The sequence below is a fragment of the Apiospora aurea genome (assembly GCF_038362705.1).
Source record: "Apiospora aurea strain CBS 24483 chromosome Unknown utg000008l_segment0_segment0, whole genome shotgun sequence".
NCBI classification, from domain to species: domain Eukaryota; kingdom Fungi; phylum Ascomycota; class Sordariomycetes; order Amphisphaeriales; family Apiosporaceae; genus Apiospora; species Apiospora aurea.
The window spans coordinates 1758631-1779056 of record NW_027117395.1 but is presented as its reverse complement, the minus strand read 5'-3'; the positions used below and the strand labels follow the sequence as shown (position 1 = coordinate 1779056).

Genomic DNA, 20426 nt, shown 5'->3' with positions numbered 1-20426 from the left:
AAACCACCCCTGGTTCATGGGCGACCGTCGTCTCAGAATTGAGAGGTAGGGACTCTCCGGCTTCCAGTATCCGGTCTGTCGTGGTGAGAAGAATGTGGTCGTAAAATTGATTCGCAATGGGTATCGTTCGGTGAAGTAGAAAACACGGAGTATCTCATGATGCAGAGAGGATCCAGTAGACTACTCCAAGTTGAGCAGCAGCGGTTGTTTCAACGCAACTGGTCCATATCCACATCGAGAGATGTGTGTGTATGTGCCCGCCGATGGTGGAGGCTGAGATGATAGTACAGAGATAAAACAGATAAATCAGTGAATGATGGGATTCGGGGAAATGCATCACAAACGTTTTCACCCGTCATGATTTCAATGATTAATGGGAGGAGTTAATCGTCAATGGATATCGGCGAATCTGCGCAGCTTCCTGCTCCGGATTCGGACGGGGTCTGAGTGCGCTGGCGCTTCGGGCCGCGCTGCATACCGCTTCCAGGGCCTGGGCTGAAGCGTCTGCGTCCAAAGGAACTCGAAAAACCGGCGATGGAAGGAGAAGAGCCAACGGCGGAAGGCGAACGGGACTGGGCATCCTGCCAGCTGCTTCTGCCGCTCTCGGCGTCTGAGTTATCCATGGTACTGTCGGTATCGTGCGACGGCTTGTTGTCGTGCTCGTCGAAGTCAATCTCCATGGGCACGTCGCGGTTCGCGCCGACAAGGGATCCCCGTCTCGAGGGGCCCGGGTCGCTGCCGCTGCCGCTGCCAGTGTTCTCGTTCTTGATCACGACCGACGCGTCGATCTTATCTCCTCTAGCAGCTCTGCTCGGGCCGCCATTGTCGTCGCTGGTAAGATCGATGATCTTGTGTTTCTCCTCGTCGCTGTCCGTCTTGATGTACGTAGAGGCCTGTTCTGACTTGACGGACATGTCGTCGTTGTTGTTTTGAGGCACAAAAAGTGAGGACTGTTCACTGCCAGCGCGATCTTTATGGTCGTCGTCATTCTCTTCTTCTTCGTTCTTGTCGTCTTCAATGGTACCTAGGTCGCCTGCGTCATCGCCCGCATCGGCTGCGGAGGATGATACGGTATTGGACCGATTGCGAGAGCTCTGGCCTAAGTTGACAGCGTTTACCGCTGACGAATAGTCGGAAGTGATACCAGTAAGTCCAGTGTCGTTGGGGCGGGAACTGTCGTCAGAATCGCCGCTACTATCAGTAGTCGTTGAGATGGTGTCCATGTTATCATCCCCAGCATCTTCGTCGATGCTTTCCGATTCGTCGCCCATATCCATTTGATCAAGGCCGTCGTTGATGCCGTCGAGAGCAGCATCATCCTCCTCTGGGTCTTCACGATCGTTACCGTCATCACCTAGGGTACTGTTTGCATCCGATGGGGTATTGTCGCGATCGTCGCTGTCGTCAGCCATGTCGACATCAATGTCGCTATCATCGAGGTCGTCATTCATGTCGACGTCAACACCGCTGTCATTGTCACCTCCGCCATCAACAGATAGAGTATCGGGGTCATCATCATCGTCGGATCCGCCATCATCGGAATAATCGGATAATCGCGCGTCACTGCTGACAACGCTGATGGTATCGCCGTCATCATCCATGCCAAGGATTTCTCTCATGGGATCGTCGTCGGCATACCATGCTCTGACGACATCCTTGTCATCATCGGTTGGCACAAAGTTGCCAAGTCCTGCGATGGGCGAGAGGTTATCCAGCTCGGATGCGAATGCGTAGCCGGGTTCCTTGGGGAGTGTGACAACAGCGTTGATGTCATCGACGACACTCCAGTCGCGAATCTTCTGACGAGCAACGGGGCCCTGGGCTTCGCGTATTCTGGCCCAGGTCATGCCTCGAAGCTGGTAGACGAAATCTGCACGTACAAGGTTAGTTCTTCTTTTTCTAAGAGTGATGGGCCAGTGTCCGTTTACCAAGTCCATGCATTGTTCGAATGCTGCGGTACTGTCGGTGGTTAGGCTGAATTCGCGTCTGTTCCATCATCACTTTGAATGGATTCTTCAGGTCAAGCCTTGATCCAGCGTACGGAACGCCGCTGTTGTCGTTTCCATTGTCGTCCTCCTTTTGTATCTCGTATTTTCTGCGAGTTCGTCGTTCATCCTCTGGATATCCTTGATTAGCATTGCGTTCTCGAAGTGGGCAAAAGATGCAGTGAACCTACGCTCTTGGAGATGGACCTGTTAACATGGGTTAGTGACGGGCAATTGCTATATTTGGCTTAGGGTTTACTTACCACCAGTGTCTTGAGACGCCGGGTATCGCAGAAGAACTGAAGGGGCAAAGTTCGTTGGTTAACAAGCGATGGGTGGCGAGGCATGATAGCTCCGTGCCCTGTTCGGAAAGTCAGTAGGGCCTGATGTAAGGAGGACGCTGGTTTGTATCTTACAGAATAACTCCACGTTCACGATTCGCTCCAAACGAGAGCCGCTGCCTTTCATGAAGCGGCCCAGCTCTCCTAAAGACGACTAAGACCATGTTAGCTTGCTTGTTGACATCTTGAATTGGAAGACTTACGAATGCGAAGGTGTTTAGACCATAGAATGCATGGACGCCAAGATACAGCCATCTCTTGCAGACCAGCAGTAGTCGGAGAACGCTGTTGGGCCGGTGAGCTAATGTGACGGAACACTGTCGCTGACTGCCGCCCCAGAAGAAGCGATGAAGTGGTCTAGGAGTCAGGGGAGGATTGCGGGGGTCCAAGCGGGAAAGACAGTGAACAAGATCCGTCTTGACGAAGAGATACCGGAAGATCCTCTCTTGAACCTCGCGAGGGAGCCCGTTGAAATTGAAGGGTCTGCACGCCATCTCATCCTGGTCAGCGGGTGGCGCGGATGACTCTTGTCGGACGAACAGGTCGGACTCCAGGTCGGACTCCAGGTTGGACTCATCGTCGCTGCCACCATCACCGTCGTCGCCTTCGCTATCGATAGACATATTGTCGGCCCCGTTTCTATTTCCATTACCGTTACCGTTACCGTTGCCGTCTCCGCCACCGCCACCGTTAAGGCCATATGCTGCGTTCATCTGCCTTTGGCTGAGCTCTCGAAGCGACAGGGTGAGCTGAGGATGGACATTGGTGGGAACCTGTGACATGTTGAGCTGCTTGCAAGCTTCCCTGTAGGTCACAGAGAGGTAGGGCTGGCCCTGTTGCCACAGCGTGGTCCATGGTGTGGGAGGGGGTCGGATCCCCCTCAGGCGATCTTGTAGTCTTTGGATCTCTAGCTCAAAGCCATTGATACGTCCCTCGAGACCCCTGATCGCATTGTTCTTCTCTGTGACTCGATTTCGCAATGTTTGGATCGTTCGGTTCAACGTTCTGATGCGCTTTTACCCTTTCTCCTGATGCCTCCTATCTTGTCGACCTTTCGGCGGTACTCGACGATGAGTCTCTCGTGGGGCCACAGAGCGACATCGTCTCCATCGTCGGAGTGGCAGGCTGAATCACTGTCGTCACTATCATCTTCGATGACATCCGGCATAACAGACTCGTCACGGTCATTACCATCTTCTAAAAGGGGATGTTTTTAGCTGAATCAGACTTGCGACTTGACTTGAAGCACTTACCATCAGCGTCTTCATCTTCATCATCATCCCCAGAATTTCTGCCTCTGCCCTCTGAGGCGTAACCAGAGTCGATGCTGTCGTCGCTTGAGCTATCGTCTGGGTCGCCGCCACCATCGTCTGGTGCGCCGCCTGCGGCCTGAGGCAGTCTGCTGGGACCTTCACCGTTGTCTCTGATAGTACCTCCAGAGTGGTTGCTTCCATTATCCGAGTCGTCGCCATCATCGTCTGGCGAACCGCCTGTAGCCTGGGCCCGTCTGCTGGGGCCTTCGCCGCTGTCTTGATGACTACTTACAGTCTCTGGGGCGGTCGACTCATTGCTGTCATCAAAGTGACGATCCCATCGACTCTTGTTCGCGAATACGGTATCACCGCTATCGCTCTCGTTGCCCGAGTCCTCCTCATCGCCATAACGTTCCAAGCACACCATGTTGAACCTGGGGGCGCAGTGAATGTAGTAGACTTAGCGTGAAGTTGAATGGACGAGAACCATAAATCTGGTAAAATGATTCGGGAATGGAAATCCACTTCAGAAATGAAAGTCAGGTTTGAGAGGAGTCTGGTAAGTTCTGCTGTTTAGATGTGTTAGGAAAGAAGGTAGGTATGATGGCAAAACGTGCCAGAATCAGGGTGTTGTGTGATGATAGATAAGAGGCTATGAAGTAGCTTCCTAATGTTGACTAGCAGTCGAGAGATGACCACGATGGAAGGGACAATTGTGTGAGGGACGATGTTGGTGACGATATTGGTGACGATGAGGCTGGTGGATCTCCAGGTTGCGAGAGAAGAAGCGAATATGCGTGAGGGTTGGTATGTAATAGCCATGAGGATCGCAGTGAAATATTACACTTACCTGTCCTATGAGCTCAAAACATTCATGTGACTTCTTAGATGGTCAGTTGGGAGATGAAAGAAGGACAAGAGCTCATCAACGAAAAAAAAAAAAACTTGCGGACCAGGATCCAGTAGGAAAGTAAGAACAAGTGCAAGATGAGAGTTCAAGGAAGGTGGCACAGGCAGGATGTAAGTACTGGCCATTGAATGTAGTTGTGAAAGTGGAATAGTTGGGACTCACCAAGTCGGATGAATATGTATCGTGATGGGGTGATTTTCGGTTAGTAGCCAAGAGTATGCTCACCTCAGTGCCCTCGGCGAGAAGAAAACTGAATCGACTGGCGTCGACGTTGAGCTGAACTGCCAAAGGTGGACGAGATATGGCAGATGGGGGCAATCGGACGGGGTGGCCCAACCGGCCTGGAAGACCTGTTCAGGGGGAATAGCCTGAAATTAAGGTTAACAGTCGATGCTTGAAGAGTTTCCCCGGGTTATTTTGAAGAGTGTGCCTATTTGACGGTTTGCTTTCGGTGGTACTCTCAGTTGCCCCTGGATCGCTACTGTGTGAAGGATATAAGCTGTATTTGAAGGCAAGTTCACAGGTGTTGGGTGGTTTGACGAAAAAAGTAGCAATATCATCGTATTGGCCCCCTATGTGTAGGATGGCAGCAATACCAACAGCAGGCGGAGCATCACCGGTGGTGGGCAAAGAAGATTGAAAAGACAAGCAAGTGTGATGGGTGACATACCAGATCGCCAAGCCTTTAAGAAGTTACAGCCCGCAGAAACAGTGCAATCCGGCCCGGCTGAGGCAGTGAGGATCGCGAGGTGTCGTATAGGTGCGAATCTAGGAATATGATTTACATGATTTATTCAGGTTCTGCAATGCCTCTGAGAAGAGTGAGGGAGGGTAGGGGAATGTATGTGAACGCAACGATTATAAAATCGTAGTCTTAGTCGGTAGGAACCCGAAGACCGATGCATTCAATTAGAATAGCAGAGGCCAGAGATTTCATGAGATCATATGCAAGGAGATCAGAGGCTGTTGTGGATATGGGATTGCAGGGGATTGAGTCTTCAAGAACTACAAAGACATAGCAACGTCGGTTGAGAAGTGCCTGTATAGTGTCGTGTATTTGGAGGCCAAAAGAGATTGTGGGCCTGAAATCTAAATGAAGACACCTGACTGGGTATCAAGGGCAAGTGACCGATTTACTTAGACCCAACGCCCATCTGTCTAAACCAATCCATAACGCCTGTGTAGACGACTAGGAGGATACCACCACCGGGTCCGAGTCTCAGCACCTTGGGCGCGAAACCACGGTAAAGAGCACCAAATCCTTCCTCGCGCAGTACCATAAAGACGGATGGCCATGCCCACTGCAATATTAAGGTGAGTCATTGATTCTGTATAAGGACAGGAGGCTTTGCTTACGTTGTACTTGGGCACTACGCCGGCAACCTTCGGGCTGTTCTGAATACGGGATTTGACCACATCCATTGGCGTGTTACTAATCACTGGTCAGAATCGGCCTCATGATATAAAAGCAACTCAAGTGAGGGGCTAGAGAAACTTACATGATAGTACCAACGGTACCTCCGATAGAGCCGGCAATAATGTCGTTGCCAATTTGTGACTTCTTGGAGGTGGCCGCGGGCAGAAGTTCACGGACTTGGAAAATGCCTATAGTTATGTGAGTTAGGCATGCAGTTGCAGGGCAGAGTAACTACGCCAAGCATAGAGCAATGACTGCGTGACAGGGGAAGTCCCGGGTTCGTTTTGTTTGACTTACAGCCAAAGTATCCGGCATTCCAGAGAATGTGACGCCACAGGGTGGACTCCAGACCGTTGTAAAGAGCCAGAGGGCCCTCGTTCTTGATGATCTTCATCAGGGCATCTCCAGGGCCAGCATATTTTCCACCGGAGGCCTTGTCTTGCAGTCGGATCTTGACGAGCTCGAAAGGCACCACCACAAAGGCCTCAGTCGCACCAGCAGTAGCGCCGGTCAGGATGGACAGGCCCTGTGTCATCTTCTGGGCACCGAAGGCATTGCGGTACACCTTGCCCCACGAGTCGTTGGCAGCAAACTTGGTGGCTCGCTTGGGAGCCTCCATGAGAATGGGTGCCAGAATACCACTGCTCGGCTGTTAGTGTTGAGCCAATCCAGCACAAAATTGGGGCGGCTAACCGGTAGAGACGGCCGGGGCTTTCGTTTCGGACAATGTTCTGGAAGGTCTGGACCATGCCAATGCTCTCGGTCGCAAGCTGTTGTCTGTTCCGGGGTGATGGTCAGCTTAGGATCGGGGGTGCGCATCATGCGACTGTAACAGCAGTACTGACCGTGTCTTGACAACATCTGTCGGGTACATGACCAGAATCTCCGACACACCAGCAATTGCGCCTGTAGGAACGGTCAGCAGGAGGAAGTAGCGAGGCAGGGTTGGCACAAGTACTGACCAGCGGCGAACTGGTAAACGAAGGGGAGGGGCTTCTCCTGGGACGACATCTTGACAGCGGTGTAGTGGGATGACGATGGGTAGTTGTCGCCGGGCTTGGGTGGTGGAAAATGAAGTCAGAGTTGCCAGGAGCCCACAGTGTTTACTAGACGTCGAGTGCAGGGCAATTGGGGGTGCGACAGGGAAGACAATCGACTTGTATGCAATGAGGCACGCGACAAGGAAATTGAAATATTTCTTGAGCCGAGCGCTTAATCCCGCTGTGTTGCATGCGATAACGGCTGTGGTGGGTCAGCGCCTGTCATCAAATAACCATGAAATAAGCCCGGACTCTCTCGGCTTGCAACGCTTGCAACGCTTGTCGGCGCCAGGTTGCATTCTGCTACTTCCACTGTCCCGGTCAGCACGTCCAGTATCTTCACATATATGTGCGTAGGTAGGCATGCACTTGTTCCTGCACAAGCCTAAAGTCTTGGAACATGTTACACACAGGTAGATAACGGCTCTATATGTACTTCTATATAACCGAAATTGAGTCCTGATTGATTTGCTTACTGCAATTCAGTATGCAAAGAGCTCTTACTCTTTCCATCGCCAAGGAAAGACGTAAGTTCGTGCACAAACTAGTCATTGCGCGGATCATTTCTGGCTGCAGGTATGCCTTTTCTCCGAGTATAGGGTAGGCAATGATTCCTTCTGTCCCTTGGCTGTCCTAGCTCCTACTTGTATGTAGTGCATTCATGCTCGCCAGTCTAGCGATGCGAACTGGCCCAAAGTGCATCGCGGGGCATCTAGACATGCATGCTATGTACAGCTCCACTGCTCTAATCCTAGGCGTCTGCAGGCGTAACGAATAACTGTAGGTACTTACCTACCTAAGTCATGTTGGAAGCTCATGAGTTACATGCTCCTTCATCTACTTGGGAGTGATATTTAGATGGACCAAAGGTCTGTCATAGGCACAATTAATTCACTAGCATTCCAGACCTAGGCGTCGGTCGTTCAACAATTGATCGGCCGATAGGGCTGTAGATTGGCCTCCGAAGCTGCTACCTAGGATGCAGTTCGGGGGATGGGAGAGCTGTCCTTGCCCTGAGGATGCCCCATGAGCCCGCGTTAGCTCTTCCGATTGGTCGTCGGGCGCGACGGTGTCGCGAGCGCACAGGGTTCCATTACATGACACACACATCATCATCTCGAGCATCGACAAGTTGCCCTCCTGAACTACCCCGCCACCACAGCATCTCCTGCGACAGATATACTCGTATGTACTCCCTGACTTCTCTGTACGTCGGATCTCACCCTCTAGGATTAGTCAAGCCTTGCTGCAGAGCGATTTACTGACTGTGTGCGCGTGCGCTAGCTAAGTGTCAACTGGACTTCACCCTGATCTGTACCTGCCTACTGGACCCCGATAAGCCAAACCTTATCTCCCCTTGCCACTGCTTCCATCTCATACCATCTCCAACTTCAACTCCAAATCGAGTCGCGAAACCCTAAGGTTAATCTCTTATCTACCCTTTCAACAACCGTGCCGACTGCTGCGACGACGAATCAACCGACACCACAACCAGATAGAGAGCTGCAACTCTTGAAGCTTGTCCTCCCCCTCCCGTCGCAGCAGCTTCAGAAAGCGCACCTTAAAAAGGCCGTGATCCTCGAGACTCACAGCGGGTGCTATTTGAGCTGCTTGGACCCTCCGCCGCTGTATGCCACATGAGTCATCTACTTTGGAAGTACTACTGGGAAAACGATGTCGACAGATTCCGTCGGCTACTGGCTCCGGCCGGATACTCCCAGAATACGTATCCGTCTAGGGGTCCAGGCATTGTTGGAGTAGGAAGCCCCGGCGCATTCGGAAGCTCTCCGCGACCACAAAACAAGTCGCGCAAAGTCTCGGGTCAGGCCCCCGGCGGCTTATCCAAGACCGACCTGAACAGTCGCGACCATGCTGGGCTGACCCTCCTTTTGCGCGCCGCCTCGTCAACCTCCGCGAATGCGATCCTCTTTGTCGAGGCCCTGCTGGACCATCCCGCCATCGACTTATACGCGCAAGACTTCGAGAGTGGCTGGAACGCCCTCCACCGAGCACTATACAATGGCAACATATCCATCGCAAGACTGTTATTGGATAAAGAACGCAAGGACTTGCACGTGTCTATCGCTGGGGGCAATGTCATCAAGGTTGGCCATCTGATCAAGACAAAAGATAACGAGGGAAACTCGCCGTTTGACGTCTACAATGCCACTATTGCGCTCCGCAGTCTCAGGATGGCCGAAGAAAGAGCCAAGGTCGATGACGATTCGGACAGCGAGGCGGGTTCGGACGTAGACGAGAATGGTCTGCATTCGACTAAACTGCCGGGTCTTGGCGAAGAGCTGTTCACTTTCGGAAGTAACAAGAACCTCTCTTTGGGTCTTGGCGACCAAGATGATCGCCAATTCCCCCGAGCGCGTCTTCCTCCAGCGACCCGAGCATTTGGTCCAGTACTTCTATGATAAGCATCTTCAGCATCAGCAAAAGCAGAGGGGCCTTGAGGAGTCGTTCGCCCCAGACCTGTCGGAAGTCCCAGCGCTAATACAGAACCGGCCCCTTTACGTGCAGGATGCTGAGTTCTCCAAGCTGCACAGTGCCGTTCTTACAACAGATCCGATCTCGAATCTGTACGTATGTGGAGTAGGGCGCGGAGGGCGTCTTGGTTTAGGGGACGAAAACACACGATTTCACTTTACTCCCGTGCAAGGCCCCTTGCTCGACAAGCAAGTCGTCTCAGTCGCTCTGGGGCAGAACCACACTCTGGCTATTACTACCGGCGGAGAGTTGTGGACTTGGGGCCTGAACACCTTTTCCCAGTTGGGCTATGTTCTTCCGCCACCCCTGAAGGCAGACGAGGAGCCGATGAGTACGTCACCTCGGCAAGTTTTTGGCCCTCTCAAGAAAGAAGTGGTGCTGGGCATTGCCGCTTCGTCCATCCATTCCGTTGCCCATACTGGTTCCTCGCTATATTGCTGGGGAAAGAACGTGGGGCAACTCGCATTGATGGATGCCGATTCCAGGTCTTTGGAGGTCCAGCCCATTCCCCGAAAGGTAGCTGCATCGCTGCTCTCGTCGCACTCATCTATTGTGATGGTCTCGGCCATCGAAAAGGCAACAACTTGTTTATTCGAAGACCGTACTGTCTGCGTCTTTACGAACTACGGATACAACATGATCAAGTTCCCCTTTTTTGATAGCTTGACAAACTCCACGCTACAACGATCTGGAAGACTATCTTTGTCTTCCAGATACGACCCTGGGCGTAAGGAAATTCGCACCATCACATCTGGTGGAGAGACCATCGCTGCACTAACGGGCAGCGGTGACCTGTTCACCATGTCACTCAACCTGAAGAACGATGGGTCGTCATCAGCTATCTCGACGTCGACCACAAATCCAGCGCGTATCAAGGATGCTGTTACGACGCCACAGCTCATCTGGAGCTCCAAGAAAGATGGAGCCGCTTCTGTTAGTGTGGCAGAGAACGGTTCAGTGGTGATATCAACTCAGTCTGGAGCGGTATGGCGCCGCATCAAGAGAACCAAGGCCAAGGACACCAAGGCCGCCGGTCTTTCGGATGGGAAACGGAAGGATTTCAAATTCCAGCGTGTCCCTTTTATTAGCGGGGTTGCGGCTGTGCGAAGCTCCCCCTTTGGCGCTTATGCGGCAGTCCGCAAAGACTGCGACGTGACTCGCGAGCAGGTGGAGGTTGATGAGCAGAATCTTTGGGACGATATGGCACCGCTCTGCGCCCTACGGGGCTTCAAAGCTGCCAATGGGACGAAGCGTGAAAACAAAGACACCTGGAAATTTCAGGATCCTGATGTCCTCAAAGGCCGAGTTGATACGCTGGGTTACGAGGTGCTGACGTCCACTGATCTTGAAGAGGATATACAATCGCATCTCCGGCAATGGAAATACCAGAACGACAGCACTGGGGCCGTAGTTTGCACAAGCTCATGCCCGGGAATTCAGATTCCAGTACACACCTGGGTTATGACTTGTCGAAGTCCCGTATTGCGGATGGGACTCCTACGATTCCGCGAGACGGGCGTATTCGAGATACCTGAACTGCTCACTGTCTATATGGAGGACGACAATATCGTGATCAAGTTCTCTGGTATCGACCTGATTACTCTATTGAACTTTGTCGTTTACTCCTATGCGGACCGAGTGATTCCGGCCTGGAATTTTACCCGCCAATCACCTCCACTTGCAAGCCGCTACCGACAGATTCGCAACGAACTCATGAAGGTCGCTACTAAACTTGGCATGCTTAAGTTGGAAGAATCGGCAAGACTGCAGAGCTCTCCTTCTCGGACAATGGACCAGGACTACCGCAAAGCCATCGAAGACCCGGTATACTTCGAAGATGGAGACGCTTTACTAGAACTCGATGGAGATGAGATCCCAGTTCACAGCACTCTGCTATGCCAGCGATGCCCTTGGTTTCAGGGTCTCTTCAACGGTCGATCTGGTGGGATGTGGCTTGCAACCCGCATGCAGGGACAAGGCACGTCTGACAAAGTCCCCATTGACCTCAAGCACTTCGATCCAGAGTCCTTCCACTACGTCCTACAGCATCTCTACGGTGACGTGGGTGAAGAGCTGTTTGATGATGTGATTGCAGACAGCATTGACGAATTCTCGGAGCTCGTGGTGGATGTGATGAACATTGCCAATGAGCTGATGATAGATCGGCTCTCTCAGATTTGCCAGAAGATCCTTGGCCGATTTGGTACGTTCATCATGAGATATCTGGTAGTTATTTGGTCTAACTTGATTCAGTTACGATGCGTAACATCTCAACTTTACTCAACCTCATCAGCGTATGTTCCGTTACCGAGTTCAAGGACAAGGGTCTTGAATATCTATGCCTCCAGATGGAATCGATGCTTGAGAACCAGTGAGTGGTTATTCCATACACTTTACGCAGTTCCATCTTCCGTCGCCATTTAGCTAACTTTGATCAGTCTTCTCGATAATCTGGATGAGGAGCTTCTCGTAGAACTTGATGAAGTGGTCAGGGATAACCAGCTAGCTCGATGTCCATTTGCTCGAAGTGGTCGAGCTGACTTGCTACTCCACGAGCGATATCCCCAGTTGGCGAGTGATATAGACGAGGAGAGGCAAAGGCGTGTGCGTGAGATGGCCTATAAAGCCATGTCAAAGGATGAGGAGAAAAAGATTTCGTCATCCTTCAAGGCACGCATCGGCAGCCTCGACGACATGACAGGTGTGTCGCTCACACCAGACAAGACGAGGCAGAAGTCGCGCACTCCTCGCAACGAGCCATTTAGCCCTGAGCTCCTGCCCAAGAACTCCCAGGCCGACTTGATGTTCGATATGGACGAAGATGGATCATCCAGTGGTTCCAGCCCGTCATCCCCTTGCTCAAGGCCACTTGATCCCGGTCTACGTAAGGAGCTAGATCAGCTCCCAAGCCTATCGGAGAGCAGCTGGAAAGCACCTAAAGGAAAGTCGATTCAACGAGCGGACGAGGCCGCCGCAAGCCCTCCGACCCATCTGGCCATGCGGCCTGCTCTATCTTCGTCTTCCAATAATGCAAACAAGCGAATATCAAGCAGTGGTGTGCCATGGGCCGCAGCGCCGCTTTCCACTTCGAAATTGGGGCTTCAAGACATTATGAACGAGTCCAAGTCGACGCAGTCTGCTCTTTCTGCGGAGCTTGCCGCGGAAAAGAAAGAGGCGGCGAAGTTGACGCCGCAGAAGCTGTCACAGAAAGAAAGGAAGAAATTTCTGCAGCAGCAGGCCGAGGAAGCCGCCAGGGGAAGAGGCACAGGCCGCTCAGCAAAGGCAGACTCCGTGGATCCAGGTCGACGAAAAGAAGGCATCATCGCCATGGAAGAGTAGTCCGGCACCGCCCAAGACTTCCATCAAAGACGTTCTCAGCAGCGAGACCAAGTCCCCGTCGCTCGCTGTTCCCGGCGCGAAGCCGCTCGTGGCCGCGGAGTCGTCGGGCAAGTCGACGCCCCGCAGAACGGCATCGCCCGACACCCGATTCCCTGGCCAGAACCGCTCCGGGTCGGCAACGCCGCGCGGATCCGCGGTCCGTACCAGCAGCTCCAATCTCCAGGCCAAAGCAGCTGGCCCATCCCAGGTTTCGCCTAGTCCCTCGTCAGTCCCGGAGAACAAGCCGCTGGTGCCGCATTCCAAGTCGTACATCCGGAAGACCCCGCGGCAGTCCGAGTCCCTCATCGGGCTGGGTCTGGCGGATATCATCGACCACCAGCGACGAGAGCAGGAGAGTGTCAAGGAGGCGGTGGCCAAGCGCAGCCTGCAAGAGATCCAACAAGAGCAGGCGTTCCAGGAGTGGTGGGACCAGGAGAGCCGGCGCACGCAGGAGGAAGAAGCCCGGAGAGTCGCCCGCGAGAAAGAACGTGGAGAGAAGAAGGGGGCAACAGCCGACGAAAGGGTAGAGGAGGGGAAGCCGAAGGATGGTGGTGGTGGTGGTGCTGTTGCCGCCACCGCTACCGCCACCCAGAACAAGATTAGTAATAACAACGGGAATGGAGCTGCGGTCTCAACGACCTCGGTACCGGTAGCTGCAGACGCAAATAGAAGCGGCCATGGTCATGGCAGAGGGAGGGGCGTGGCCAAAGAGGTGCGAAGGCGTGAAGAGAGAGCGAGCGCGAGAGAGGTCTACAGTTATTAGACACATTTCCTCGCCTGGAAACGGAAGACGCCCTGAAATTTATTATATATAGCATCGCACATATCCTCAGGGAGTTCGCACGCTATCGGCGTTTGGTTATCTTACCAGTCCAAAGCCTGATGACTCTCAGAGCTGTTAGGGGACTTCCCCCTCATTCACTTCGCTTATATGCACATGTTGAAGATCTGAATATACATAACTCCTTTCACCCCTCTCACATACTTGCAAGGATACTTAACCTGTCGACCGACTTGCAAATCGATTATCGTGAAATTATGGCATCAATAGGTCGTGACGGGGGGACATACCAGTTGAAATGTCATTCACCAGATTACTTTGACACGGAAGATACATTTGGGGAATTAAAGGTTTTAAACTATCTACTACTATTGCAAGTCAAACCCGTGGCCTGCCCCTTTCATTTGCAGGCAGCAAAATGCTTCTTTCCTTCGTGAGCTAATAATCGTCTTCAGCACGCCCACCGGCCCTTCAAGAGGGACCTTGGAGTCTGTTGAGCCGTCGTCTTCACCTCCACCCTTCAATACACACTTTCTTCGTCACCTGGGCCCTCTGCTTTTTTCCTTTCCTAACCAACTCTCTTACAGAACAAGGAAAACATAGAGCCTAGTGACCCGCCATAATGGCATGATAATGTGACCATGCCAGATTGCGGCTGTGTCTGAGTAATACATCCTCGGTAAGAGGCAGTTTCAGGATGCGTTGGTGGTCCATCTGTAGTTTGCATGCGTTAGCTGTTGTTTGTTGATTGTATGTTTGAGTTGGGGGGCTTACCTGTCCCAGCTTTGCCATATCTCCAACCACGCTCGCGACGACAGCAGCCATGTCTGTTAAAGCTGCATATTCCTGAATGCCAGCTTCGGGGGTATTTCCATGCATGGCAGGAAGGCCCTCGAGCAATCCGTTGACAAGAGCATTTGGCGGTTGCTCGTGACGGTATTGATAATCGACAAGCTGTAGGAAAGCCTTGTAGATTTCGCCACCCAGGTTCCAGTCGGGTACCTGGGATTGGCGGCCATCGAATTGCCGCAACAGATCGGCCAGTGCGTGGAAATCGCGCTCAATAATGGCGACTGGGGCAACATCCTTAATGAAAGTGCGATGCGCTTCGGCATACGAGTCGGCCCGGAGAAGACACTGGACTTCACTGGAGGCATCCTTCTTCACGCTGCGCATAAAGAGGGCCTTGGCATGCCATATCCATCGGGTGGGTATCTTGAGCTTCTCCGTAAGCTTCTTGAAGCTTTCCGACTGCTCGTTACCAATCAGACCAGCGTGCCGGCATAAATGTTCTTGGATTGCCTTGGTTCGGGCGTTGGGGTCTGTGAGGTGGAGCAGGATGAAGGCTGCTTCCTCCCAACTACCTTCTGTTGTCAATTGCGAGGCGAACGCAGTGGTTGCAGCGTCAGCCTTCTCGTCAGCATTCTTGCCGAACGAAACCTTGCCGGTAGCCGTCAAGGCCTGGCCAAGCTGCCAGCTGAGGCGGTAGTCCAGAGGAGAGAGCTGAGAGTTTTCGGGACGTAGTATCGCCTCGAGATCAGCACGGTCATTCGAGTACAACTGCAAGAGACCCCATATTAAGTCCTGACGCTGTCCTTCTTCCGGGTCGTTCCAAATGCTTCGGATCCCTTGTTCGGCAAACCATGTCATAGGCGGTATCTCTTTTTCCTGGCTAACATCGCCCTGATACTTCTCGACAGCATCGGCAACAAAATCCTCCCCTGAGATGGCATACCACAGTCTGAGTCCGAAAGCTTGCCTCCAATTGAGACCAAACTCCTTCGAGATAACGAACGACTTCATTCGGTTTTCCGTAGAGGCATTCTTGCCACCTTCGCAAGCGCAAACATTGCCGCTAAGCATCTCGTACAATGCGCGGAGCGGCTGGGAGAGTTCTGGCAGAACATGCGCGTCCTTCCACTCCTTGATTTGTTCACGCATGTCCTTCTTCATGGCGTCACTGCTTCCGATAAGAGCGACCAAAGTTGCCAAGCGAAAGTCTTTCCCGTCCAGTAGATGTTTGCAAGCCTCGGCTATTCGGTGGCCTGCCAGCGAGGCCAAAGCCTTTTCCTCGCTCGTCCTTGCCATTGAAATGCCCTTGTTTGTTTCCTCGTCGAGCATTTGCTCCCAGAATTTGGATAGGTTCTCCCGTCTGATCTTTTCAGCAGCGTCGGGGTCGTTCTGCAGCTCGGAAGGGAACTTGATGCTGTCGAATAGTACACTTGCGAGCTCCCACACGAGCTTTTCATGCTCAGCCGCAGCATTCTTCGAACCAGTTTCGGTAGCGAACTCCCTGATGCTTACACGTGGGCCCATCACTGTGGGCACGTCGCCGTCGAGGTAAATTTCCGTCAGCTCGGCATGAGCCTGTAGTGCTTTGGCAGACATCTGGACTTCAGGTCAGTATTGGGTTTTTGGAAAGGTAAAAACATTGAACTCTGGGCAACATGCCTCGTTTGTGAACTTGGCGATACGAATGTCCTGTGACGAGGACACGATGGCACCCTTCATGACCGTCATGAGACCATTCTTCTCGATGACACGACCTGATCTACCAAAGGGGGTGTCCTCGGGTGTTCCAGCAAAAACAAGGGTTCCGCTTGGACCCCAGTTAGGACGAGGAACACTATGCCATTGGCGTTCTTTGTCGTTCATATCAGATGTGTCGAGGGTTTTCGCCGTTCGCTTGTACGGCCACTTTGCATTTTGCGGTCGAACCGAGAGCTGGACAACCTCGGCAGGAGCTTTGGCCTGATCGAAGATGGACTTCATCAAGTCGATACTTGTAGCAAACCCTTTGCTATCAGACACCACCCTTTTTTTGGACGGCGATTTCACATCAAGTACACTTTCTTTGCCGTAGTTGTCGGCTTCGCGTTGACTTTTCAGGTGAACCCGGTCCCTCTTTCGGGGACTGATGGTTTTCTGCAACATGTTCATCCAGTCATCCCCAGCTGCGACTTGGACCTTTACAGGAGTAGCCGATTCTTTGATAGCACGCATTCTGGCTCTCATGATACCGGCTGGCGTTTCCTGGACAAAATCCAAGTGGCTGTCACTGACACTGAGCGAGTCATCCTCTTGCTCCGCGGCGAGATGGTGTCTGAGGCTAGCACCCGCATCTTGGTCCTCAGACATCGCATATTCCTCGTCTAGGTTATCTTGTCCAACAGGGACAAGAGACCGCGACTTAGAACCCGCGGAGCGATCCCCTAAAAAAGACGACCGATAGTCACCAGCTTCGGCCATCTCCGGGACTTCATCATCGTCTACGGCAATATCACCATCAAAAGCGCCAGGCAGAGCATGTTCCCTTCGTCGGAGTTCAAACGAGTCTTCCTCGTCATACTCAGCCGCCGAGGAGTCAGGTTCTGGCTGCGCTCTTTGATGTTCAACTCCTGACATCTCCGCAGAAGGATCCGTTTCGGCACCTTCTTCGTCATCGTAATCCAGGCCGTATGTTGTGAAATGCTCCACAGAGAATGTCCACTCGCCGGTCTCTGTGTTGTAGTTCTCGAACTTGGTTCCAGGTATGCGTTTCAGGCGGTCGACGTGTTTGGCGAGAGACGGGCCCTTTCTGCCCTTGCTCGTCATGGAGGCTCGTGGGTACGAGCTCTCCAAGTTGATCAAAGACGGAACGTTGAGGCCCTTGCCAACGGCTGGCTTCTTTGCTTGGTTGGGGTAAACGGTGCAGGAACGGACCACGAAAACAACAATGTTCTCGAACAGGTTACCGTAGTCGACGGTGTTGAGATCAACCGGCACCTTGAATTTGACCCAACCGCAGTTCACACGGCCAACAGTCAAATCAACAACCTTCTGCCGCTGGACACGGTTCATGTTGTCGATTTCCTCCTTCGAAGGCTTCATCCAGTACTCGCCAGGTTCGCGATCAGATAAGGTGTCTGTGGAGACTGGCGCTGAGGATGCTGCAGGCTCCTCTTCGTGGACAATAGCCAACTCCTTGCCGGTTATCTGCTCCATCTCGGAAGACAATGGGCTAGACCTGGCGCCATTGACACTGTTGGGTCGAATATAGCCATTGTTGCTGGATTGTTCGGCATTGCCATTTTGAGCATCGCCATTCTCGGCCGCTTCTCCATTGCTCGTATCAAAACTCACACGCTTGGGAAGCTTACGAGATCCGTTCGGGGTGTCTTGCGGGGATTTGTCTTTTGTAGGGGTGGAGAATAGATCCGTTCGGAGTTCCCTGTTGATGACCAATTTCTTGACGTTGTTGTTACCGAACATTCTCGAGCTCGTGCTTGCTGAGAAAGCACCCGGCGCCAGAAGGCTATCATCGACGTTGTAACTGCGACGCAAGTTGCTAGTAGAAATGCTCTTGCCCATGCTACGCGTCAGGCTACCAGTCAAAAGACTTTGTGAGCCGGTGCCTGGGGTACTCGATGCACTAGATGGGCTGGTGGGCGTTCCATACGTGCTATATGAGAACCCGAAGCCCCGCTTCTGAGGGGTGTTAAACCGTGAGCCAGCAGCAGGGTTGAGCTTGTAGATGGGCAGTACTGAAGGTCGTCTCGTCTGGCTTTTGCTGGACAGGGGTGTAGCGAGCGGGCCCGGATCGTTAGACTGGGTAGGTAGATTGCCAAACAGCGATGTGGCTCCGAAAGCAGTGGGATCGTTGACACTCGCAGTCAAAGCTTGCGGCTGATTCTGGCTCTGTGTTGAGGCGCCGCCAAACAGAGAAGATCCCAGGCCTCCCTGGGGTTGCTGTTGACCTTGACTGTTGCCGAAAAGACCGCCGCCCTGTTGCTGGTTCTGAGTGTTACCGAAAACACTGCCGCCCGCAGGTTGTGTACTGGCGCCGAACAGGCCACCAGGCTTGGACTGGCTTTGGTTCAGGCCACCGAAGAGGCCACCGCCAGTCTGTGGCTGCTGCGTCTGCTGCTGGTTCTGGTTGTTCAAACCACCAAACAGACCTCCGCCCTGAGTATTGTTTTGGGCTGGCGCAGCGTTTCCGAAAAGGCCTCCGCCGGTCGCTGGCTTCGCGCCACCGAATAGGCCTCCCCCTGAAGATGCCTGGGCACTGGCCCCGAACCCGGTGTTCGTATTGGTGTTGGCGTTTCCGAAAAGACCACCGCCGGTGTTGGTGCTAGGTGTGGCGGCCGAGCCAAACACACCACCTCCAGTTGCAGGCTTTTGCTGATTGCCGAACAGGCCACCACCCTGCTGTTGGTTGTTCTGTTGACCGAAACCACCGGTGTTGCTACCAAACCCACCTCCAGTGCTCTGCTGAGTATTCGCGGCATTGCCAAAAAGGCCCCCGCCACCTGTGTTAGCCTGGGTATTTCCGAAGGCGCCGGTGCCGCCAGTGTTGGATCCGAATGCGCTAGTGGTGTTGTTGTTGGCACCAAAGCCCGTGGAAGTAGTGTTAGTATTGCTGGCAGTGTTTCCGAAGCTGAACCCGCTGGGCTTGGCTTGGGCAGCATTGTTCCCACCGAACAATCCGCCGCCAGAAGTGTTGCTTGCAGCACCGAAGCCGCCGGAAGTGTTGGTGTTAGCACCGAATCCAGTACCACCACCACCACTGAATAGACCACCACCGGTAGAGGCAGCCGGCGTGGCGCTTGGCGTGCTACCGAATAACCCACCGGTTGCTGGCTTGGCCGCGCCGAACAGTCCAGAGCCGCCGGCAGAGCCAAATCCAGTATTTGCAGTGTTCTGAGCGCCGAATCCAGTCGAGGTGGCATTGTTGTTGGCGCTACCAAAGAGGCCGCCCCCAGTGGTCGCGGTGTTGTTGCTGCCAAAGCCACTCGTTGTCGCGGCATTGGAACCGAAGCCAGTGCTACCAAACGTACTGCCTCCGCTTCCGAAACCGCCTCCGCCACCACTTCCATAACGGCGTTGCGAGTTGTAATCTTGAAGCCTCAACTCTTCGGCGGACCATTTCTTGTACGGATCTTGGAACAGAATGTTCTGGAACGAGTTCTGGGCGCTGCCGGTCGCGTTCTCCTTCTCTACAAGGGGCTGAAAGGCCGTCGCAGCTGTTCCTGGAGCTTCACCGAGGTTGCCTCCCAGTGCAGTGCTTGCAGGGGCACCGAAAGAGCCGCCGCCGAAACCAGTAGAGGGAGCTGCCGCTGAGCCGCCGCCGAAAAGGCCGCCAGTCGTTCCTGTCGTCGCGCCGGCACCGAAAGCAGGTTTAGCAGCATTGTTGCTGCCAAAGAGCCCACCGCCAGTATTTGCGGCGCCGCCAAAGGGGCTCGATGTAGAGGCGGCAGTATTGTTGGAACCAAAACCACCGCCGCCGAAACCACCGCTGTTCGCCGTTGTGTTGGCTGTGGAACCGAAGAGACCACCGCTTGGCGAGGCACCAAATGCGGGCTTCGCGGCACCGCCAAAGGCACTTGTAGTATTGGCCGACCCGAAACCACCTGCAGTGCTACCAAAGCCGCCGGTATTCGAGGTATTGCCACCGCCGCCGAAGAGACCGCCGCCAGTGTTCGCGGAACCGAAGCCGCCGCCAGTGTTGGTATTAGTGTTGGCACCAAATCCACCTGAGGCCGTAGAAGTTAGACGTGTTGTAGAAGTTAGGAGCCAGAGCGAAAGGGGGAACTTACCAGAGGTGGCATTGTTGGAGCCGAAACCACCGAAGCCAGTCGACGTATTGGTGGTGTTATTGTTAGAGCCGAAGCCGCCGAAGCCTCCTGAGCCGAACGACATCTCGACGGATGACTATGCGGTCGAGGCAGGGAGGCGCGCGGCCTTGTGGTGGAAAAAGTAGCGCGTCAGACGCGTGGATGTTGGGAATAGGTGACCTCTAGCTATATAGCTGAAGACATGGGAGGACGTGACAAAATACGAAGTGTTGCG

At 53.4% G+C, this 20426-nt stretch overlaps 4 protein-coding genes across 4 annotated transcripts; 1 reads left to right on the top strand and 3 right to left on the bottom strand.

Moving 5' to 3' along the window:
- Nucleotides 1-383: 383 nt before the first annotated feature.
- PG986_012008 (uncharacterized protein) lies at nt 384-4006 on the bottom strand (the record flags this gene model as incomplete). The annotated part of the gene is made up of 8 exons (XM_066848230.1): nt 384-1870; nt 1929-2126; nt 2177-2192; nt 2249-2346; nt 2402-2480; nt 2530-3287; nt 3347-3523; nt 3580-4006. The coding sequence occupies 8 exons, from the start codon at nt 4004-4006 to the stop codon at nt 384-386; spliced, it is 3240 nt and encodes a 1079-aa protein (XP_066694926.1).
- Nucleotides 4007-5622: 1616 nt separating this feature from the next.
- PG986_012007 (uncharacterized protein) lies at nt 5623-6917 on the bottom strand (the record flags this gene model as incomplete). Its single annotated transcript, XM_066848229.1, has 7 exons — nt 5623-5790; nt 5846-5921; nt 5989-6094; nt 6204-6547; nt 6600-6683; nt 6752-6812; nt 6869-6917. 7 exons carry the CDS (start codon nt 6915-6917, stop codon nt 5623-5625), a joined length of 888 nt encoding a protein of 295 aa, XP_066694925.1.
- A 1666-nt stretch (nt 6918-8583) lies between these two features.
- Nucleotides 8584-13580, top strand: PG986_012006 (uncharacterized protein; the record flags this gene model as incomplete). The annotated part of the gene is made up of 5 exons (XM_066848228.1): nt 8584-9208; nt 9264-11642; nt 11693-11810; nt 11878-12621; nt 12671-13580. The coding sequence occupies 5 exons, from the start codon at nt 8584-8586 to the stop codon at nt 13578-13580; spliced, it is 4776 nt and encodes a 1591-aa protein (XP_066694924.1).
- A 624-nt stretch (nt 13581-14204) lies between these two features.
- Nucleotides 14205-20276, bottom strand: PG986_012005 (uncharacterized protein; the record flags this gene model as incomplete). Its single annotated transcript, XM_066848227.1, has 4 exons — nt 14205-14312; nt 14373-15986; nt 16029-20110; nt 20174-20276. The coding sequence occupies 4 exons, from the start codon at nt 20274-20276 to the stop codon at nt 14205-14207; spliced, it is 5907 nt and encodes a 1968-aa protein (XP_066694923.1).
- Between the last annotated feature and the right edge of the window lie 150 nt (nt 20277-20426).